Source organism: Erpetoichthys calabaricus, chromosome 13, assembly GCF_900747795.2.
Source record: "Erpetoichthys calabaricus chromosome 13, fErpCal1.3, whole genome shotgun sequence".
Lineage (NCBI taxonomy): Eukaryota > Metazoa > Chordata > Cladistia > Polypteriformes > Polypteridae > Erpetoichthys > Erpetoichthys calabaricus.
In genome coordinates this window covers 138,004,148-138,029,090 of record NC_041406.2, presented here as the reverse complement: position 1 = coordinate 138,029,090, position 24,943 = coordinate 138,004,148, and the positions used below count along the sequence as shown (strand labels likewise).

General features: G+C 43.9%; 2 protein-coding genes across 2 annotated transcripts in view; both read left to right on the top strand.

The window, feature by feature from the left end:
* The window catches only part of atxn1b (ataxin 1b), a 40,001-nt gene extending 22,328 nt beyond the window's left edge, over nt 1-17,673 (top strand). The window contains exons 2-3 of the mRNA XM_051935501.1: nt 10,684-12,809; nt 16,620-17,673. Coding sequence (XP_051791461.1) covers nt 10,872-12,809; nt 16,620-17,201 — 2,520 coding nt within the window. The 5' untranslated portion in view covers nt 10,684-10,871 and the 3' untranslated portion in view covers nt 17,202-17,673. The remainder of the gene's footprint in view (nt 1-10,683; nt 12,810-16,619) is intronic.
* The window catches only part of tbc1d31 (TBC1 domain family, member 31), a 1,102,325-nt gene that overhangs the window by 281,991 nt on the left and 795,391 nt on the right, over nt 1-24,943 (top strand). The window lies entirely within an intron of this gene.

The following is a 24,943-nucleotide window of genomic DNA, read 5'->3' as shown; positions in this document are numbered from 1 at the left end:
GCAGGGCTACCAGCTAAAGGAGCTCCTCGGCTCTTGTTCCTTGAGGCTCGGCTCCTTGCCAAGTGCGATTTGTTTAGAGAATGGCAGCCTAATTGGCACACAGGCCTCCTTGAAAAGGAGAAGGGAGACGCCAAAGTGCTCACTAAAGATGTATGAAATCAGCATTCTGGGGCTTGAGCCTGTTAGTAAGACGAGACCCTCCAACCCCCCCAAAGAGTGGAGCGACTCCATGAGAGAGCGGACGGACCCTCCATTTATCAGGAGTGCCAGCCACTCCTCGTGTCCACCAGCACGTCAGGAGAGTCGCCCGACTTCACAGAATGCTGACTGATTCTGATGCTCCTCGTGTCCCCCTTGCTGGCGAGGGCCTTGTCTGGGAATGCGTTTTTTTTTTTTTTTTTTTTAATTAAGATAGAGAGAAGGGTGGCATGGAGATTGGCACTGCCATCTTGCGGTTCCATTCAGTCCCAAAGCAAGCTTATTTGCTAACTTGGTCACGTGTGTGTGTGTGTGTGTGTGTGTGTGTGTTTTTATTTGGAGGTCTGCAAAGGCACATAGACCCTGTAAGACCACATTGGAGGCCGGGGGGGCGGGGGGGGGGTTGGGGGTGCCTTCCTTCCGGATGTTCTAAATCATTTCTAGACGCGGTTTGATGCCCTGAACGACGGACCCATCCCTCGTCAGGAAGAGCAGGTACCGTGCTTGTCTGCTGCTGACGTGAGAAGAACGCCAAGCTGCTGGAGCAGACGAGTGCTCAGGGAATGAGCCCACCAGCCGTCGGACATCTTTACAGACATCGTCAGCGTAGCCCTCGTCCCCAAGTGAGTCCTCTGTGTCACCCTGTAGCACTCGCACCGGCCATCATGACCTCCCACGTCACATGACCCCCTCCAGTTTGCCTGTCGCCCAAACTGCTCCACTGAAGTTGGCATATCATCTGCGCCCGACCCCTCTGCACACAAGAGACCCTTGGAATGCTTCTCTTTCAGCTTTCCACACCATCAGCCCCCAGAGCTTCATAGGGATGTTAGGTCTGCTGGGCTACAACACTCGCCTGCGTAGCTGAGAGACCCCAGACAGTCACACTAAGCACTGGTGGCCCCCTGGAGCCGTGTGCTCGGCCCCTCATCTCTTCACGAGTGTACGGCTGCCTTCACCATCACAGAGTTTACCGGTGACACAACGGTGGTGGGCGCAAGTTAGCAAAAGGGACCACTTTGAGCCGTATTATTGTCTGACGGGAGATGGGAGGTGGCCGTGCCAACCTGTGTGTCGCCATGCCACTCCTAGATTCGTTTCATTTTTAAAAAATGCAGGAATTAAGTTTGAGACTTCCGGGCAGCTGTTGGCTCACAAGCAGCTGATTTCTGTTTGGCTGCTGGTTAAAGAAAAAAAAAAACAAGAAACCATGAAGGGTCCTGACTCTTAGAAAACCCTCAATTCACGTGAAGAACAATGAAGGAGGTCCTATTAGTTCATCATTCGAAAAATCGGGGGCTACGTAAAATGAGCAACTGCTGCGGCCCTCCAGCTGCTGGACTCGAGAAACATTCCAGTACCCAAAAATGACAACATAACAGTTTGGATTGAGAAGGACTTTGTAACTATTCCCACGGCGCCATCTTGTGTCAGGGAAGGAAAACAGTCCAAATGAAATGACTGAAATTTGAAGGAACACTCCACCTAAACATAAACTCTATATATATATATATATATATATATATATATATATATATATATATATATATATATATATATATATATATATAATAAATTTTTTTTGTATTTATTTCACTTAAGTCATGTAGTTTGCAATGATGGGCAGTAATATTTTTAATGTCATGTTATCATGCAGAGCAGAGCTAACAAAGTTTACGCTTTAATAGAAGAAGACCGTCTAAAATGGGAACCTGGCCACAAAACTGTAAGTCCAAAAACACACGAAATATGTCCCTTATATTGAGAGGGTAACCAGAGAATATAGGAAATATTTGTGATGCACCATCTGTTGGAATGACAAATGAAATGCATTTTAGTAGTGCAAATATTTGTGATGCACAATCTGTTGGAATGACAAATGAAATGCATTTTAGTAGTGCAAATATTTGTGATGCACCATCTGTTGGAATGACAAATGAAATGCATTTTAGTAGTGCAAATATTTGTGATGCACCATCTGTTGGAATGACAAATGAAATGCATTTTAGTAGGGCAAATATTTGTGATGCACCATCTGTTGGAATGACAAATGAAACGCATTTTACTAGGAAAAATATTTGTGATGCTTCCTCAGTTGGAGTGATAGAGACATAGCAACCGGACGGATGCACAGACGCTTATCTTTTTTTAAGGTGGACTAGCTGTCGGGTTGAAACTGAAATAATCAACGTAGACCTCAGCGTTAATGTTTGCAGTGCACCAACTATTGGAAGGCATGTAGTAATGAAATGGATTTAAAAGCGGTGTTATTTGTGATGCACCATCTGTTGGAATAACAAAGGCAATACATTTTAGTTCTACGTAAAAAACAAATTGTGATGTGCCCAGAGTTGGAGTGAAAGAGACATAACAACCGGACGGACAGACAGTAACGCTTTTATTAAGGTGAACTGGCCATGTAAGATGGTTTGAAACCTAAATAATCGACATCAACCTCATCGATAACATTTGCAGTGGACTAGACAATTCCTGTATCTGTTATGTGCCATTTGGTATGGGATTCGTGAAAGCAGTGTTAATGTTAGTGATGCACCATCTGTTGGAATGACAAATGCAATACATTTTAGTACTACAAATGTTTGTGATTCGCCCTCAGTTGAAACAACTGGACTGACACACAGACACCTTTCCCTTTATTATAGTGAACTAGCTGTTGTAGCTATGTAAAATGGGTTGAAATCGAAGTAATTGACGTGGACTTCAGCAGTAATGTTTACAGTGCAGGTGTCTGTTATATGCCATTTGTGTATGGTATTCATAAAAGTAGTGGTAATGTTTGTGATGTGCCACCTGTTGGAAAGATGGAAAAAATGCAATTTATTACTACAAATGCTTGTGATGCACCATCTGTTGGAATGATTTATGCAATGCATTTTAGTACTGCAAATGTTTGTGATGCGCCCTCAGTTGGAATGAAAGAGACATAGCAACTGGATGGGCACACAGATAGACGGGCTGAAATCCAAGTACTTAACGTAGACCTTGGCATTTGCGTTTACAATATGGGTGTCTGTTATATGCCATTTGGTATGGGAGCATAAAAGTAGTGGTAATGTTTGTGGTGTGCCACCTGTTGGAAAGATGGCAGCAATGCAATTTATTACCACAAAAGCTTGTGATGCACCATTTGTTGGAATGAAATATGCAATGCATTTTATTACTACAAATGTTTGTGATACGCCCTCAGTTGGAATGACAGAGACATAACAACTGAATGGGCACACAGATACTTATCCTTTTATTAAGGTGGACTAGCCTCCTATAGAACCTGCAGTATGTTAGACGGGTTGTAATCCAAGTAATTTATGTAGACCTCAGTGTCACTACTTACAGTATGGGTGTCTGTTATATGCCATTTAATATGGAAGCATAAAAGTAGTGGTAATGTTTGTCATGCGTCACCTGTTGGAATGATGAATGCAGTGCATTTTATTACTACAAATGTTTGTGATGCACCATCTGTTGGAATGAAATATACAATGCATTTTAGTACTATAAATGTTTGTGATGCACCATCTGTTGGAATGAAATATACAATGCATTTTAGTACTATAAATGTTTGTGATGCACCATCTGTTGGAATAATATATGTAATACATTTTATTACTACAAATGTTTGTGATACGCCCTCAGTTGGAATGACAGAGACATAACAACTGAATGGGCACACAGATACTTATCCTTTTATTAAGGTGGACTAGCCTCCTATAGAACCTACAGTATGTAAGACGGATTGTAATCCAAGTAATTTATACGGTGTTAATGTACAATACATTAAGTACAATAAATGTTTGTGATGCTCTCTCAGTTGGAATGACATAGACAAAGAAACTGGACGGACACACAGACGGACCGCTGGCGAAGGCAGTAAGGGCAGTGGAGTACACGGATTACCCATCACATGCATAATCATATTTTACACAAAAGTTCTTGGGAAGTTGGTTGAAGGGCGGGCAAAGTCGCCTGCCAGCCGAGCATTCAGAAGGTGGGAGATGATTCTGCCACGTGTGATGAGTCCTCCGCGTGAAGGTTACTCGAGGACGCGCTTGTCACGCACACGCCGGTGACTGTGACACAGACTGACTGGAGAGAGCAGACTTTGTTATCTTGCTCTGGTTGTACACCTCTTGGGCTGCGCGCTGTGTGTGCCCCCCCTCCCCCACCCCTGTCAGCCATGCCCGGGCACGCTGCCAGCTGGAGTGTGTGTGTGTTTTTTGAATGAATACCTGATGAAGTTAATGAAGTGAGCAGAGGGGAGGAGTCGTACTGGCTGCCCTGACGGCGTACTACACTTGCATAACACATGCTGCCCGCGCTCACGTGTGGCACCGAGAGAGCCGAGGGAACAGCAGGGGGAGTTCCTTTGCAGCGGGCAGGAAATGAGTTTTGGGGTGAGAGGGAGGTGAAGAAGTGGCTAGGAGGGGAGTGGAGAAGGATGGAGTGTAGCTGGGGGCTTGGCATTTGGGGATAACCTAGACGGGCTCAAGGTGAGCATGCCAACTGCCAGGCTTGTAGGAAGAAGAGCGAAAGCGAGAGAAGGTGAGAGAAAGGTGAAGGGAGAAAAAAGCACTCCATAAATCAATCCACCCGGCCGCTCGGGCCTCAGCCGCTCACGTAGCACGTTTTCTACGAGTTCCTGGTTTAAGATTCACTTGAGCTTTGGTTTCGTGCCCCTCACCCCCTGCCAGTCCATACGGATTTGTTGACGTGTTTGCCAAATCCTCTGACATCCTTGTATCCGAGTGTCACATCACCAAGAGCGAGGATGCGCCGCACGCGTCATGTGGGCCCGCAGGGCCGCATGCCTCCTAGGGATTCTTCCTCAGGAAAGCAGCCTCCCGCACTTCCTACTGCGCACTTTTCTGAGCTCGGCCTGCGGAGCGGCCTCCTTCAAGGAAAGAAAAAAAAAAAAACCCCACGATGGATGGCAAGGTACGGCGGCAGACCCTCTTCCCTTCTTCTCGTTGGTTCAGTTTTCTGTCCTAAAATTAGAAAAGGCGTTATTTTTTCTTTTCAGCTTTCACCGGATTCCAACAATGGCCCAAGTGCAAGCCATGCTGCTGCTGCCGTACGTGACAGCTGCTGGGCATCGGGCACCACGGAGACTCTGCTGTCTGTTCGGGTTTACAGTCTTGTAGTAAAAGGGGGGCTTGGGAAACTTGGAAAAGTCCTGATGACAGCCTGACGTTGGGGGATTTCCTGCTTCCTGAATATCACCGGATCACTGCCATTTCATTTTAGTCTTCCAGTGATGGACTGGCACCCCATCCAGAGGTCATTCCTGCCTTGTGCCTGATGCTTGCTGGGATAGGCTCCAGCCTCCATGCGATCCTGCATTGGATAAGCGGGGTTTGGAAGGGTTGGACGGATGATTTTGGTCTTGGGTGGCACATCAGCTCGCCAGTTCAGGCTCTGGTCACTTGCTGCATGGAGTCGGTGTGTTCTCTCCGTGTCCACACAGTCTGTGCTCTGATTTAACTCTCTCATCCCATAGATGTGCCAGTCAGATTCATTTTGATATTAAATGAAACCCACCCAGGGTTGATTCCTACCTGATGATTGCAGGATTTAGTGTGTTCAATATGGGCTGGTTGGAGTTACACATTATATTATTATTACTTACTAGTGTAGCGAAACGCAACAATGCAAGGCACCCCATACATTTTGGAACCTCTTGCCACTGGACATGCTAGCCGTTATGTCCCTCTTCCTTTGTGCCTCTTGTTGTCTTTGTTCATCAGACATTGTAGCCCAGGGTGGCACTGTGGCACAGTGGTAGTGCTGCTGCCTCGTGGTAAAGAGACTAGGCTTTGTGTCCCGGGTCCTCCCTGTGTGGAGTTTGTATGTTCTCCCTGTGTCTGCGTTGGGTTTCCTCCCACAGTCTAAAGACGTGCAGGAAGGTAGTGAACTGGCGATGCTTAATTGGCCCTAGTGCGTGTGTGTGTGTGTGTGTGTGTCCACCCAGCAATAGACTGGCACCCTGCATTGCACCCTGTGCTTCCTGGAATAGGCTGAAGCTATATGACCCTATTCTGGATTAAGCAGGTTAGAAACTGACATGACATTACTGCCCTCTTGTGGACACCAGGCAACATTACCCTCGAGCACAAATACCAGACATTTTGCTGTTTTACATATACAGTATATACGAGCTGTGCTCCCTGTCTCAGATCTAAATAATCAACGTAGGCTTCAGCGTTAATGATATTAGTGCAACAGGCAATGAATATGTCTGTTATATGCTACTTGGTATGGGACTTGTAAAAGTAGTGTTAATCTTTGTGGTGTGCCATCTATTGGAATGGCATGCATGCCTTTATCTCTGTTATATGCCATTTGGCTTGTGGATTTGTAAAAGCAGTGCTAATGTTTGTGGTTTGCCATCAGTTGGAATGACAATTGCAATGCATATATCTCTGTTATATGCCATTTGGTATAGGGTTTGTAAAAGCAGTGCTAATGTTAGTGATGTGCCATCTGCTGCAGTGACATTTGAATGCATATATCTCTGTTATATGCCATTTGGTATAGGGTTTGTAAAAGCAGTGCTAATGTTTGTGGTGTGCCATCAGTTGGAATGACAATTGCAATGCATATATCTCTGTTATATGCCATTTGGTATAGGGTTTGTAAAAGCAGTGCTAATGTTTGTGGTGTGCCATCAGTTGGAATGACAATTACAATGCATATATGTCTGTTATATGCCATTTGGTATAGGGTTTGTAAAAGCAGTGCTAATGTTAGTGATGTGCCATCTGTTGCAATGACATTTGAATGCAATATACTAAACCACGATTGCCTCACCCGTTTCACGTCGCTTTATTTCAACTTGTCATTCCCAGACGACTGTCATCCCAAATTTTCTGCAACATCGATTTAAGGATAAACGAATATCTTCCAAAAAAAACAAAAAAAAAAGCAATGCAGTCGATTAGGTCAAACGTGAAATGCCTCGTCTTTTATGTTCAATTTGTTTCAAAGCAAGTCCAAGTAAATTTATGAATCGCTCCTTTTAGTTTTTAGATAGTATTTTCCATTCTGTCCTAACTTTTTATTTTTTGGAATTGGGGTTGTAGATCATTTCATGGTGCCCAGTCCCGGCCACACATTGAAGGCTCCTCCTGCACGGCCTTTTTAAAATGCATTAAGGCTTTCGGCAAACCCTTTCAGGTTCTACCCTCTGTGACCACAAGGGGGTGCCCCAAACCACAGACACAGCAGTGCACCCCACGTTTATTAGAATTTAATTAAAGGAGATTCATTGAAACAGTCACCTCTCCAAAGATCAGCCAGAATACCCAAAAGAAACAAACTCTGACTCCCAATGTGAGGCCGTGGGCTCCTTTTATGTCGGACCCCCGAATGCTTTCGGTGCCACTCCATGTCTTCTGGGCCATAAACAAAGTAAGGAGACAGGACTGCACTTTCCAAGCATCCCTGCGGGTGTCCCAGCTGGGTTGCCCTATAAGGACCACTGCCACCTAGCGTAAGGGGGATGGAACCGCTCCCGAATCTCGGCCTCCGCTGGTCCGTCCGTTATTTCACAAAGTTATTTCTCTGATCTGCTGGCCTCCACCTCTGATCCGGCTGGCACTGCCTATTCACCTCCTATTGGACTGGCAAGTGGAGTCCTGTCAGACAGGCCAGGCGTTTTTTAGTTTGAGGGCATTTTGTGGTCTTTTCATTTTGTCAGTCTGGGGTATTGAGTGACGAGGGGGAAAAAAAACAAATCTAAAAGACATTGTAACAAATCGTGACAAAGTGACGGGGTCCGAGTCTGCTGTATATTCTTTTAACCCTTGCAGCCCCGGATTTTCTGTTTTTATGGGAAACATTATTTTGTGAGATATTCTGCCTTTGGGGTGTCTGGGAAACTCAAAACTGAAAAAACAAAAAACAATGATCACTATTATTATACAATAGCTGCCAAATACTGCAGTCTTCTAAATAATAAATAAAAAATAAATAAAATTGAAATTTGTGAGCTACTTACTATGTGGTGAGCACGGGCCGGAAGTGTCCATTTTCATTTCCGTGTTTCCGCGGACTGTATGCCAGTCTTGCCAGTCTGCGCCCAATTCCAACGGCTGCAAATGTACCTGTGCTTTACAAAAATGGCTGCATATTTATATAAGTACTAGTACAGTAATCCCTCCTCCATCGTGGGGGTTGCGTTCCAGAGCCACCCGTGAAATAAGAAAATCTGCGAAGTAGAAACCATATGTTTGTATGGTTATTTTTATATTGTCATGCTTGGGTCACAGATTTGCGCAGAAACACAGGAGGTTGTAGAGAGACAGGAACGTTATTCAAACACTGCAAACAAACATTTGTCTCTTTTTCAAAAGTTTAAACTGTGCTCCATGACAAGACAGAGACGACAGTTCTGTCTCACAATTAAAAGAATGCAAACATATCTTCCTCTTCAAAGGAGTGCGTGTCAGGAGCAGAGACTGTCAGAGAGATAGAGAGAGACAAAAGCAAACAAATCAATAGGGCTGTTTGCCTTTTAAGTATGCGAAGCACCGCGGCACAAAGCTGTTGAAGGCGGCAGCTCACACCCCCTCCGTCAGGAGCAGACAAAGAGAGAGAGAGAGAGAGACAGAGTTTGTTTTTCAAGCACAAATCAATACGTGCCCTTCGAGCTTTTAAGTATGCGAAGCACCGTGCAGCTGCACAAAAGATAGCAACGTGAAGATAATCTTTCAGCATTTTTATAGCAACGTGAAGATAATCTTTCAGCATTTTTAGACGAGCGTCCGTATCGTCTAGGTGTGCGAACAGCCCCCCTGCTCACACCCCCTACGTCAGGATCAGAGAAAGTCAGCGCAAGACAAAGAGAAAAGTAAGTTGGGTAGCTTCTCAGCCATCTGCCAATAGCGTCCCTTGTATGAAATCAACTGGGCAAACCAACTGAGGAAGCATGTACCAGAAATTAAAAGACCCATTGTCCGCAGAAACCCGCGAAGCAGCGAAAAATCCGCGATATATATTTAAATATGCTTACATATAAAATCCGCAATGGAGTGAAGCCGCGAACGGCGAAGCGCGATATAGCGAGGGATTACTGTACTAGGATGTCAGGGCCGAAAGGGTTAAAATAATCCTCATAACGAATTGTACAAAACCACTTCTTGCATTTTAGTAGAGACGTACTCCATGTTGGATTGCTGTGACGGTGTTGTCCTTCTTTGACGAGATGAGCGAGTTCTCCTTCGCCGGAGATGATTCACGTCATAAATGAATGAGAATCGTGAAAACGGCGAGTCAGATCGGTGGGACGGAAACACCGACGACATCACGCATGATGTCAGCTCGTGCCCACGTACGTATTCGATGCGTGTGACTCGCCAAGAAGAATTTGCTCCAAAAGAACGAATCGCCGCGGAACTCTAACCAGACAGTTGCGATGAAATCGAATTCTCAAAGCCCAAAAAAATATGATTTTCCTTAGACATTGTTTTTTTTTTTGTCTCTCTATTATAAAAGGAAATCCTGGGACGAGATTTTCTCGGAGATCATTTCAGGTCCTGCGAGACGAGACTTTTTGCCAAGTCCCGCCCTCACATTTACAGCCACGCCCACAGTCCACTCACGTCTCATTCGTGTGAATGCTATTGGCAGACACAGTTCCTGCTCTCTCAGCTCCAAGTGGGGTCGGAAATAAAAGACAAAGAATAGAAGACCAAGTAGAACGTCGTAAAGAATTCAAAAACGTTGGCGCATGCAGAGCAGGTTAGAGATGCTGGAAGTACTAAAATTCAAAAGTCTCAAAAAAAATGACAGTAAAGATCGCATTAGCGCAAACAAACGGAAATTATTACTCGGTGAAATAACTGAACAGCGAGAAGAGATCAAATATATTGTTAGGATTTAAAGTTTAAGTCGGAGACTTGTAGATTGTCTAATTCGTGTTGCCTTCAGCTAAAAGTAGTGTTTGTTCACAATGAAGAGGCGTATCCGCGAGAATCAAAAGATTTGTTGTTTGGTGAAAGTGAAATCCACATACGCGAGGGGCAGAGACGAGAAGTGGCTGGCATGCAGCGCAGGCCGAGGGGGTTGGCGAGCAAAGTAAGCAGGGGGCGAAGCCCCCTAGTACTTCTAAAAGCTATAAATGGTCAAAACATCTGGACGCTTCTGCAAACGTCTTTTATAACCGCAGTGTCGTGATGTCATATGTTGAGAGGAACGTGATGGACAACAAAAGCGAGCAAACAAAATGGCACAAACGAAACAACGTTGGCACAACGACGATAACATTTTTTGGTGAGGAAAATTTTTAAAAACGTCAAATAAAAGAAATGAAGAGGATCAGACTGGCGTTCCTGACGCGTTCCTCCCTTTCTCCATAAACGGGTAAGCAGTAAGCACGAGGGAGGAGTTTGGTTTACGTTTCCTGATCTCTTCTTCTTCTTCCTTTTTTTTTTCTCTCTTCTTTCCTCCCTTTTCTTTCGCTCGTTTCAGATTGGGCGCGAATTTGTGGGGACGGCCTCCAAGTGGGAAATGATTCCTCATGAAGTCCCTGGATGGCTTTCTGACCGCCGATGCGAGTTCCCCTCCACTAGACTGAGGTCTGCGCCAGTCCGACGCTGAAGACATCGAGCCAACAGGTGGGAGGACCACTTCTGCGGAGGAAGAACCGACGACAAACCATGAAGTCCAATCAGGAGCGAAGCAATGAGTGTCTGCCGCCGAAAAAGCGTGAGATACCCCCGAGTAACCTGCCATCAGATGAGAAGCCGGTGTTGGTGGCCCCCGCTACCGAGAGCCAGCGGGGGGAAAATCTCGCTTGGCTCGCCAGCATAGCCAGTGGGCAGGACGGCACGGGCAGTGCAAGGCAAGGCGGGACGGGGAGCTCGGTCGAGGCCGGACTGCCGCAAGATGCAGACTTGTACAAAGCACCTCCCACCACCGGGGAGTTTTCCTCTTCTTCCTCCTCCTCCTCCTCCACCAGAGCTTCTAGACCCGGGCCCACCATCACGACAATCTCTACCGTGTACCCATCGGCCTTGTCTCAGTCGGTGCAGTACGCTCAGCTACCACACACCTTCCAGTTCATCAGCCCACCCAACGCCGGACCCTACGCCAGCTACATCCCCTCTCAGCTCATCTCTCCCTCCTCCACGACGGCTGCCACCTCCCCGTCCCAGCGCTCTCAGCTGGAGGCCTACACGGCCGCCGTAATCTCGCAAGCCCAGGCCTCCAAAGCCGAGCATCACCTTCATCACCAAGCGCACCACGTCGTCCGGCCGCCTGGACTGGTTGCGGCCGGGACGCCGCCACCCCCCCCTAGCCAGTACGTGCAAATTGCAGGCTCACCTTCGGCGGTCAGCAGGGCCGTCTCGTCCCCTCCAGCTCACATCCCTTTGCACATTCACTCTCACTCGGCTGTCATCCCACAGGCCCTCGCGCTCGGTGGGCCCTCTCAGGTGGTTGTCCATTATAGTGACGGACACGTGGCGACAGCCCCCTCGAAAAAGCACCCGGAGGAAGGGCGGACGCGCGAGGTGCTCAACGGCGAGATGGAGAAGGGAAGACACTATGGTCTGTCGCAGGAACTTACTGGCAGCAAGCCCGGAGTGGGAGCCAAAGGCAGCGCCCTCTTACATCATCACCATCATCATCATCACCACCACCACCAGCAGCAGCAGCACCACCACTTCGAGGCTCGGCACGTGATGCTCCCAGCAGAATACAATGCACAGGAAAACTCAGGCATTCGGACGTCACTCATGCTTGTGCCCAACAGCCACTCTTCCAGCAGCACTGACTTGGAGACCACCAGGGAGCATTCACCCTCTCTGGCTGCCCACGAGAAAGCTGGCTTAGGCCAGGGGAAGCCGATCTCGAGACCATCCTATGCCCTCTCATCCTCCCAACTCAGCTCAGACGGATTAAAGGCAACAGTGGCGACACTTTCTCCGCACACCGTCATCCAGACCACCCATAATGCCACAGAGCAGCTCTCCATGGGACTACCTGCCACCTCCTTTTACCCTGCCGCCTCCCAACAGCCGATCATTGGCTACATCACGAGCAGCGGCACACAGCCGCCGCAGCAGGCCATTGGTTTCCACCCACAGCACTTAGTAATCCCCGGAAACTCGCCGCTGATCATCCCAGTCGGTGCTGCCGGTGGTGGTGGTGGCGGTAGTGGGGAGGTAGAAGGTGGGCCGACTATTGTGACCGCATCGCAACCATTTGTACCCGCTGCAATCACGAAGAGCGAGCCCTTTGCTGTCACTGAGCCCCTGCCTAGTCAACCTTCTGCCTCGTACCACGCTACAGTGATGCAAGCCCAGATCCACCTCCCTGTAGTGCAGCCCTTACCTAACACAAGCCCCACGGGCACTCTGCCCCCCGCCGCGCCCTCGCCCACCCTGCCCCCTTACTTCATGAAGGGCTCCATCATCCAGCTGGCTGACGGCGAACTGAAGAAAGTTGAGGATCTGAAAACGGAAGACTTCATTCAGAGCGCCGAGATCAGCAACGACCTGAAGATCGACTCCAGCACCGTGGAACGGATCGAAGGCAGCCAGAATGCCAGCTTCGCCATCATCCAGTTTGCCGTTGGAGAGCACAGAGCTCAGGTAAGCGAGTTGGTTATGGGGGGGGGGGGGGGGCGATATAATGTCTTTGGATTAATTCACTGTTTTTGTTTGAATGCTAACTGTGATGCACCAATGGAGGGAGGGAGGGAGGTAGGTAGATAGATAGATGGATAGAATTTTAGTATAGTAGGCAGGATAGACAGATAAATGGATAGATAGATTTGAAAGGCACTATATAATAGATAGATAGATATGAAAGGCACTATATAATAGATAGATAGATATGAAAGGCACTATATATATATATATATATACTGTAATTAATAGAGATATAGATATGAAAGGCACTATATAATAGATATATATGAAAGGCACTATATAATAAATAAATAGATATGAAAGGCACTATATATATATATACTGTAATTAATAGAGATATAGATATGAAAGGCACTATATAATAGATATGAAAGGCACTATACTGTAATAGAGAGATAGATATGAAAGGCACTATATATATATATACTGTAATTAATAGAGAGATATGAAAGGCACTATATACTGTAATTAATAGAGATATAGATATGAAAGGCACTATATAATAGATAGATATGAAAGGCACTATATATATACTGTAATAGAGAGATAGATATGAAAGGCACTATATATATATATATATATATATATATATATATATATATGTATACACTGTAATTAATAGAGAGATATGAAAGGCACTATATAATAGATAGATAGATGTGAAAGGCACTATATAATAGATAGATAGATATGAAAGGCACTATATATATATATATATATACTGTAATTAATAGAGATATAGATATGAAAGGCACTATATAATAGATATATATGAAAGGCACTATATAATAAATAAATAGATATGAAAGGCACTATATATATATATACTGTAATTAATAGAGATATAGATATGAAAGGCACTATATAATAGATATGAAAGGCACTATACTGTAATAGAGAGATAGATATGAAAGGCACTATATATATATATACTGTAATTAATAGAGAGATATGAAAGGCACTATATACTGTAATTAATAGAGATATAGATATGAAAGGCACTATATAATAGATAGATATGAAAGGCACTATATATATACTGTAATAGAGAGATAGATATGAAAGGCACTATATATATATATATATATATATGTATACACTGTAATTAATAGAGAGATATGAAAGGCACTATATAATAGATAGATAGATGTGAAAGGCACTATATATATATATACTGTAATTAATAGAGAGATGTGAAAGGCACTATATAATAGATCAATGTGAAAGAATGTGAAAGGCAATACATAAAATAGGAAGATAGATGTGAAAGGCACCATATACAGTATACTGTGATAGACAGACAAGAGAAAGAAAGAGAGGGGCAGCCTTTGCATTTCAAACCCTGAGCCTGTGGGTTCAAATCCCGCTACTGACACCTCTGTGTGACCCTCAGTAAGTCATTTGACCTGCCTGCGTTCCAATTGGAAAACCAAAAGAAATGTGACCAATGGTATCATAAATGTTTGAAGTCGCCTCGAATAAAGGTGTCCGCCAAATAAATAAATGTCCAATTTGTCAGAATTAGACAGATAGATAGATAGATGTAAAAGGGGTTATATAATAGATAGATATAAGATAGATGTGAAAGGGGCTATATAATAGATAGATATAAGATAGATGTGAAAGGCACTATATGATAGATAGATAGACTTGAACCTGGCAAGTCAGCAGGCAAAGGCAGACCACCTCTTGCCAGGGCAGGGCAGTTGGGCACCCCCTAAGGGCTGTAACTTATCGAGTGAGAGGCGAGTCAGTACAGATGTAAGTCGTACTCGCCCTTTGAATCTTTGCAGTCCTGGGCTGTACTGAAATGGTGGGCACCTCCTGTCCGGACTCTGGTAACAGTAACTCTGATCTGCCCCCTCCTGGGGTCACAGGCAGCAACTTGGCAGGTTCTCCTCCTGATGGACCCAGCAGGGCTGATGAATCAGACAGACCACTCACCGGCTGGGGCGGATGGTCTGAAATGGATAAACTGAAAGGTGAGTTTTGAGAGTGAGTACTCACTTTCACGAAATACACTGGAGTCTTGGGCTTCTTGGCACACTCCAGCAGCGACACGGGCGCCACTTCAGGCCGTCCATTTCCCCCTGCCAATGCAGTGACAAGCAACAGCAGCGGTGCAGGTGGCGGTTCTACACTTTTGGGATGCAGCGCCTCTGAACTCGCAGGCTGTGATGCAAGCGGCACCCCCAAACTCTCGGGCTCATCCACAGCATTTTCAATAAACTCCGGACAGTTCTTGGCAGCTTCCACAGACACAATCTTGGAAACAGAACTGGAAAAATGTGCCAAAATGAAATGTACCTTTTGCATGTGCATTACATTACAATGTAGTTAACACATTAGATCGCACCTAACTTTGGCATGAAATCATTTTCTGTATTAAAATGCATGTATGCAGAATAGGCTAATTTGAAAAGAAAAAAGAAATAGAAACACTAAGCTACAAAAGAGGGTGGTCCAATGAGCCAAGTGTGTAAGCATTAGCCCACCTGCTCTGCCACACTCGCCACATGGAAAGCTGCTGGTGCCAACTCATCCTAGTTGAGGATATGCGCACGTCTGGTGATTTTTTTTCATTCGTCCACCAAAGATGTTTATTTAAATACTAAAAGACGGGCAGACGCCTATAGACTTAATGACTTCATCAACTGGTATTTATTCTGAGGCTCATTTTTCTGGAGACTGGGATGTTTTACTGGAACGCAGTCAGCTCATTTGTGACGTCATTCCCAGCACCGACTTCTGATTTAAGTGGAATACCACAAAAAAAAAATGGCGCTGCCTGTCAGCATTTAAAATGGCGTCACGAAGGGTCGGGGGTGGTGGGGTTTGTTAGGAGCCCGCACTAACGCTGCGCACTGCCACACCCCACCACATGACAAACCTACTCAGGATCCCAGATTGGGGTCCGAGTGCAGCCATGCGACAGGTGACACCTCCACACTACACTAGTTGAGATGGAATGGGACAGTGGGTGGCAGAGGCGTAGCTGGGGTTTTCAGCGCCCGGGGACAACTGAAGACTTTGCGCCCCCTCCTGTTTGCCAAAATGCAATGGGGAAGGGAAAGAAAATTTTAAAATGGCGCCCCCTGGATGCGGCGCCCTAGCTAAGCCACTGGTGGGAGGTATTTTTGATGGTGGCTTGCCCTACCAGTTGGAGGAGGGCCCACATGCAGGGCTGGAGGCCAATTAACATCATAGCCAGGAATTTAAAACTGCAACTTCTTCGGGAAAAACGATAGGGCGCAATAACTGTACAAATCAGATTCCGTGACGTCAGAAACTCATTAGATAAGAAATAAAAAATAAATAATGAACATCGCCGGGCCTCGGTTAGTCGGTAGCCGCCTCATCTTTATTGCACGATATGTACACTTTTGGCGATTTTATTCATTTTTTACCGGTGATATTTGTTTAAATAGTAAATGACAGGCAGACTCCTGCAGAATGAATGTCTGCAATGCTTCCAAACAGGACAAACTCCTTGTTTTCTTGTATGAATTGCACACATTTGATGTTTATTTTTGCAAAGCAAAAAGTTGAATTTCTCCGCTAATTCAATTTTCGAGCGCATCGCTGCCGCTCATCATCAGTTGCAGGAATGGCGAAACGAGGAATCGTGACAGAGCGGGCCACTCTGCCAACGGAGGACTTCAAAGAATAATATGCAGTCCGCGCTACTTTAAAATATGGCAGGCTAAAACTCTCTTTTTGTTTCTTCTTCTCCTCCTCCTCCTCTCTCAGGTCAGTGTGGAAGTGTTGGTCGAGTATCCTTTTTTCGTTTTTGGACAAGGCTGGTCATCTTGCTGCCCGGAGAGAACGACCCAACTCTTTGACCTTCCCTGCACCAAGCTCTCGGTAGGAGACGTCTGCATTTCCCTCACCCTGAAAAACCTGAAAAACGGCTCTTTAAAAAAGGGCCAGCCTGTGGATCCCAGCAGCAGCATCCTGCTGAAAGCCCCAAAGAATGACAGCCTCTATGGCAGCAGAGGAAGGTACACGGAGCAGGAGAACGGGATTGGCCAGCGCGGAGCGGGAGGCGGAGGAAGCGTCCCGGCCAGCGCGATGGGCGCACAGACACGCGCAGAAAACGGTGAACTGAAGTTTCCAGACAAAACACCGCTGCCCGCCACGTGCAAACCCCAGGTGACGAAAACAGACGCTGCTGGTGGCAAACCAACAGCCAGGAAACGCAGGTGGTCTGCCCCGGAAAGTCGAAAGGTGGAGAAATCCGAAGAGGAGCCTCCTTTGACTCTTCCTAAACCCACTTTTATTCCTCAGGAGGTAAAGCTTTGCATTGAAGGTCGGTCGAATCTAGGCAAGTAGAGGTTCATGGGGACAGGATGAAAATGACAACTACAACAAAAAAATTATCCCTCATCATGTTTTTTTTTCTTTTTTTTTTGTTCTATCCTGATTACTGTACTGTAGGCTAAATAATCCAGTATTTACATGTTTATCATCTTATGTTAGGTTTATGTTATAACATTGTAATAGCTGCATCTGGTATTAAGCAAGCAATTGGTGCGTAAGTTTCATTCTACAAATCATGGCATCGACAGAGTGGGCCGCTATGAGTTATCGTCAATATATTAACTGAAAAAAGGATTTTAAAAAGGGACGCTTGGGCACTGCTTGACTCCCCGCAGGGCAGGTCACACACACGCATTGTCATCTGTAGGGTAGGATGGTCGGAGTCCCTATACGTGACGCTAATCATTGGAGTATATATTCATTTAGCAGGTGTAATTATATAATTATAAGGAAAAAAACAAACTAAATGGCATTTCTGTGAAAGGTTAGAAACACAGTTCTTTGGCTTTTAAGCCCTCACCAGGCAGGTGTTTGTCCAACGTCGTCAGACCCACCTAATCAAATGTAGGGGGCGTAATGTGCTGTTTTGTGTGAATTGGCTTTATTCTTCATAAAGAACAAAAGAAAGAATGCAACAGGCAGCTGAAACGGAGTGCAGGCAACCATCCCACTAGGTGTATACAGTATACATGGAGGTGGCATGGGGGGGGGGGCAGGGGTTATAGACCCCTCTTGTCTACACGCTGAATAGAGAATGGCACAGGGGCACAGCGCCACCTCATAAGGCTTCACTTCTGCTATGGACTTGGGAGCCCTACGAGGCTTTTTGTGCCGAGTCTGCCCCTTTTTGGGTGGGTTGCTGCCCTGCTCCTTCTGCAGAAGTCATGCGGTTTTGTGAAATGGTGGTGGGGGGGGGGGGGGATTTGGGTAATGGCAGGAGCTGCTGAGGGTGTGTGAGGCTGGATAGATAGATTATGAATGGCACTATAAATTAGGGAGAGGGAGAGAAATTTATGTACACACACTCATATATATAATTTTATATAAACAGTATATATATATATATACATATATATATATAATATACCAGGCTATTCAAAATGAAAGAGCAGATTTCAAAAATGTATAAGACAAACCCATTCTGCACATCACTGGATAGATAAGCAGTCTGTCGATACCATCATGTGACATTTCAGGACATAACGAACAATCATCTTCATTGAGTCTGACGGTGAATCTCACGTCAAGTGACAACATATTCAGCACTTCACTTTGTCATTATTAAACATAAATGAAGCCAGCATACCGAAAGCATGTCAAACATGTAAGCTTGCCCGTACTACTTCCATATTACATTTCAGCCAAGTGCTGCGGATTAACTGCATCAGTTGGAAAGCGGAGCCCGTTGGCAGTGCAGCGTCAGGACTTGTGCTAATTCCGTGCCAGGGTCAAGTGACATCAAAAAGGGGCTATCCGGCCACATCCATGCATTTCAAAGGTGTGCATGCAGTACAGATAGATATATTGATATGTGAGAAAGGCACTATATAATAGATTGAAATGATACATAATTATACAGCACATTGTGTAACTGTATATTCAATGTAGAGAGGGAGAGAGAAAGAGAGGGTGTTATGGTATGCCTGGTGCTGAATGCTGCCACCTCAAAGTCCTAGGGATCACAATTACTGTCCCGTCCCCGCTGTTGCCTGCACATTAGGCTAATCAATGAGTGACACTCAATTCAGGTAGAGTGGCTGTGTGGGGACCTGTGGCCTGGGATGAACGAGCAAATGTGTCCCGTAAAGAGATGGCGCCTGCCTTATGCCCATTCCAGCTCCCCGTGACCCTTTAATGGGGAAAAACAAAAAAAAAACAACTTTAGTGTAAGGGTGGATGCCTGGATGAACGAGCATGCGTGTGTGAGTGTGTGTGAGGCTACCCTGAGATGGACTTGTAGGACATTGTGTTCTCGGGGTGCTAGTCCATTGCTGGGATAAATCATCACCATCATCATCATTACTGATTTAACAGCCATTGTCAAGGGTTACCCAGAAATGCATTGATCGATAGACACTGGCAGTATGGTGAGGTGAGGTGAGGCGAGGCACATTCAGGTCTTGGGGTAATTCCATGTCAGGATAAGTGACAGTTTAGTTTAGGAAAGGCCATATTGTGACATATACTGTGCGCATGTGTATGTGTGCATAAATAATAAAAAATTACATACATACAGACATATATATATATATATAATATATGTGTATGTATATATATGTGTGTATGTATGTAAATATATATATATATATATATATATATACAGTATATGTGTGTATGTATATAGATATCCATCCATCCATTATCCAACCTGCTATATCCTAACTACAGGGTCATGGGGGTCTGCTGGAGCTAATCCCAGCCAACACAGGGCACAAGGCAGGAACCAATCCCGGGCAGGGTGCCAACCCACCACAGATATATATTTCATATATATTAAATATATGTATTTCAAAGAACTGCCCACATTATCAAAACTAGTATAATGCACTATATGTGGTTTACACTTATAACAATAGTGGAAAACAATTCGGAAGTTGTGTACATATCTTTATACCTATATGTATATTTTATATATATACACAAAGAGAGAGAGAACTTCATTTGTCCCATGGGGTGATTTGGCCATCCACTTTCTCTCCTTCTTGCCCACTTCAGGGTGACAGGGAGCTGGTGCCTGTCCTGACAGCACTGAGCATAAGGCAGGAGGCCAGAGTTCATCCCAGCACACCCAGTCTGATGATTGGAGGAGGACTGGGGTTCCATTACTGGTTCAGTAAATGAATGGATGGGAAGCCGAGACCTTCAGGCTGCCATGTAGAGACCCCTGACTGCTAAGTTCTAGATGTGTCCATTTTTTTTTTTTTTAACTCTTCACTCTCCTAAGCTGTAGAGGATGCTGCGAGTTCTTTTTTTTTTGTTAATCAGTGTAATTTGTTCTGAATTTCATTTCCAAATAATGTCATTTCGCTCCTCTTGGTGTGCAGTCACAGGGCAGCGGGACAGAGTTTTTTTCTTGTCGGTTGGCCTCACCAGTTGATGTGCTGCTGTTCTTTTTTTTTTTTTTTTCATGCTTTTCTTCTTTTCACATTTTACCAAAAAGTCAAGTTTTGTGAAAGCAGAGAGCCGCCGTGGCTAACAAGCGTTGTTCCTCACACTCGCCACTCCACCCCTGTAAATTTTGACTACTCTCTCTGTTTTTTTTCCTGGCAAATGGAAGTGTGCTGATTGTACATCATCTTAAGGGGGGGAAAAAAAGAAAGAGACGAGCACGTGGCGTATGTGAGGGTCCATAAGGCGGGTTTGAGTTCAGCCAAAGTCAGTGTGATGTGCAAGCAGTGCCATTCATCCCAAAGGAAAGAGAAGGTGACTTTAACAAGTGGGGGGTCAATTTATGTCTTTAATACTCGTACTGTTGTTTTTGTTTTTATTGTTTTTTTTTTATATCTTGATTCTTTTGGTTTTTTTTTTGGTCTGTCAAGAGGGGTAAGCAAAAACGATCGCATTCATCGCAGTGGATAACTGGGGCCACTTTCACCCTCTTTTCAGTCATATTACAAAAGAGCATGACAAGAAAAGGAAAGTGGCGTCTTTAAGAGAATGTCTTTAAGCACTTACAATGTCTGTCACACCTACTTGCTGAGAACTTTTTGAATGATTTTATTTTATTATTGTTATTATTATTATTATGATGATGATGTTTGGTCTCTACATTCAATAAGTACTGTATGTCATTTATCGTATCAATTTAGATAGGCAAAGAGTAAAAGAAAAAAAAAAACCTTCAGCTTACACTGTTACCTACAGAAACGACTTGTGAAAGGTTTGTGTGCAGCGTCAGGGGGACGAATGTGAATCTCGAACTTGTATGTGACGGTGAAACAAAACAGGAAAAGAGTCCAGCAGAGGACTGCTGTGGAAGAGGCACTTTGATTTTACAGGCGCTCCAACATGTGGAGCACATAATGCCTAGGAAAAGTTCTAGTGGAAACAAACACACACACACATATACACATATATATCTTAACCCGATTTTAGAAGAAACTGCTTTCAACTAGGCCAAGCCAGATTGTCTGAAATGCAATACTTCAAAGTAGATGATCCTGAAATCAATGAAGAACTCCCAGGACAAACTGATTTGTCTCATTCTAAACTGGTGTGGCCTGCAGTCGCACTTTGCTATGCCAAACCGATTCACCCTTTCACACATTGGACAAACCGGCTTGGTCTAGTTTAAACTAGCGTGTGCTAAAGAGTTGGGTTTGGCTGGTAACGTGTGTGTGTGTGTGTGTATATATATACATATATAATATATATATATATATATATATATACAGACACATGTACAAGTATATATATGTGTGTGTATATGTATTATATATATGTGTGTGTATATGTATTATATATATGTGTGTGTGTGTGTATATATATATATACACACATACACACACAGACACATATACAAGTATATATATATATATATATATGTGTGTGTGTGTATATGTATTATATATATATATGTGTGAGTGTGTGTATATACATTAGTATTTATACTTATGTGTATATATGAATGTATGCATACTGTATATATATATATATATAAAACACATCCACACACACATGCATATACATATATATATATATATATATATATATACACCCTCAACCCAGATGTATGTGTGCATTTATGTATTTGTGTGTGTGTGTCTGTGTGTTACAACCCTGAAGTAAATTAAGTGGGTTCATTAATTTAAATATTTACCCACACATACATATATGCACATGTGTATACAGTATATACAGTATATATGTGTGTGTATGCGTATTTAAAGTACATGAATTCATTAGTTGTCCAGTGTTTTGTTTTTATTTTATTTAAATTTTTTTTTTTTTTGTTGAATTTTAGGTAATTTTGCAATTTGCACATCTGCAGAATCAGTAACGTTGCTCTTCAGCAGGAGATGGTGGAGGCTGAAGCAATGTCTTTGAAATGTAGCAGCCGCTCAACAGACCTGCCTACACTTTTAGGTCCTTTCTGTTCCGTGACGCTGGTTTGTTTTCCCGACTTCTTTCCATCTCGTTTCTCTTGTCTTCAAAATCCCGGCCACAATTTGTAGATTTTGATTTTTTGTTTTTTTGTTTTTTGTACATGATAAAAAATGAGTGATCAAGCTGAATCACAAGTTTATTATTATTATTATTATTCTCATAACAGAAATGTGTTCTTTCAGGGATGATATGGGATTGCTTTTCATGATTCTGAATAAGTCGTTCTTTTGTGTTTAGTATCTTCACAGGGCGTGCAGACGGACAGCTCTTCAGACTTCCAGTTGCTCCACTTCACTAACCGTCTTTTCTTTTTTTTTTTTTTGTTAGTCCTTCACAAAAGAGCGGCGCACGTAACCCTCGACTGTCTAGTCCGCCGTAGTAGTCGATGGGGTCTGACACACACGCACACACACGCTTAGGTGCACTTCATTCCCATTTATGGTTTTCTCAGTAGGACATCCTACGAGTGCAGTGACCTCCACGACCCGCTCTGATGTCCTCCATAACGGCGGAAACATAGAAATACCCGCCTTTAAACACCCAAACCGAACATCTCTCTGTGTTCAATGTGGCTTCTCCTTGAAAAACAACTCGGTTACGCTTTCTTAATCAAATTTAAATCGGCCGCAAATGCTAAAAACCGTGGAACTGATCACCACTGCTGGGCCGTATGCGATAACGATGAAGGCCCTGAGCGTTCGAGTCGTGTCCATCTCCACTTGTGTTTAACGCACACGCTCAACAGCTGCAAAACGGTGATAAAGGGATCAAAACAAACGGAGCAAACATCTCGCCAGTGTACTTCACAATGGATCTTCTCTTTAATCCAGGGGTGGCTATTCCTCTTAACATACCACACATCTCCCTGGTATATTTGCTAATATGTTTCCTATTTAATATGTTGGAAGCTACTCCACTTAATATAATAAACATTTCCTTAATATATTTTTATTTATTTTATTTAATACCTGGTACACCCCAATTTATTTCTTAGTATATTGTCGATTTTCGTACATGGTTGGCAATCCCATTTAACAGAGCAAACATCTCGCCAATCTATTTAACACTAAAATTTCTCTTCAATAAGTGGGTGGCCATTTCACTTAACAGAACAAACATCTCCCTGGTGTATTTTCAGTGTATTCTCCCCAAAGTATTTTCATTTTAACACATTGATGGCAACTTCATTTAAGAGAGCAGACATCTCGCCAATCTATTTAGCAATAAAATTTCTCTTTAATCCATGGGTGGCTATACCTCTTAACACATCTTCCCGGTGTATTTCCTAATATATTTTCCCTTTAACAAATTGATGGCAATTCCACTTAAAAGAGCAAACATCTCCCTGGTATATTTTCTAGTATCTTTTCTATTTAATATGTTGGCGGCTATTCCACTTAATATAATAAACATTTCCTTAATATATTTTTATTTAATACATGGTGGCTATTCTACTTAATGTAACAAACGCCACCCCAATTTATTTCTTAATATAGGGTCTATTTTCATACATGGGTGGCAATCCCATTTAACAGAGCAAACATCTCGCCAGTGTATTTACCAATAAAATTTCTCTTTAATACATTTGGAGGCCATTTCACTGAACGCAGCGAACAGCTCCCCAGTATAATTCCCAATGGATCTTCTCTTTAATCCATGGGTGGCTATTCCTCTTAACATAACACACACCTCCTCGATATATTAACCATTAAAATTTCTCTTTAACACATTGGTGGCCATTTCACTTCATGGAGCAGACATCTCCCCGGTGTATTTTCCAGATGTATTTTTCCCCCATATATTTCCCCGATATTTATTCCGTTGAACACATTGGTGGCCATTTCACTTCTCGAGGGAGCAGACATTTCCCCGGTGTACTTCCCGATATTTTTTTTTCCCATTGAGTCTCCCCTCCTTTCGCCCCTCAGCCTCACTCAGTCGCTCACACTCCCGCACTCTCGTTCCACCGTCTCTCTTCCAGTCGTGAGCCGAGGTTTCTTTTCTTTTCCTAGCGGGATTCTAAAGCAGATTCATTTGCTTTTCATATCTGGAACATCCGAGTCACAAAATTTACAAAATAGAAAATGATTTATAAGCAAATAAAATCCTGATGAACACTGAATGAAGTAACACTGTTTCCGTTGTCCTTGTGGACAGTGATTATAATACGGCTCGCATTGCACCATCAGTCGCCCGGCGCCCGTATCTCACCCAATGTTTTTGCTTGTTGGGCACCTCAATACTCCCAGTCAGGCCTAAACTGAACCTTCTCCACTTTTTGGATGGTCATCTCTTCGGTTTTGATCCTTTATCATGTATTTATGCAGTTCACACCTCCGATCACAACATATCTCTCCTTTAGCCGTTTTCTTATTGTTTCCTGTGAGGAAGTGACTTGTTTTTATTTTGCGGAATGAATGATCCTCCTGAGCCCGTGTGCCTTTTTGTCCAGTGATGTATCCGTCAGAGCAGATTGACGACCATTTCAGTGATTTCTCAGGCTCGCCGCTGTTTCCCCCCCCTCCCGGTGTAGGCATCACAAACATCACAAAACGGACACGACTGTAATCATAGCCACTTGTTATATGCTTGCATTTGGCAAAGACTACAAGTAACTCAAGATTCATTTTCGAAATTTTTGAGTTCAA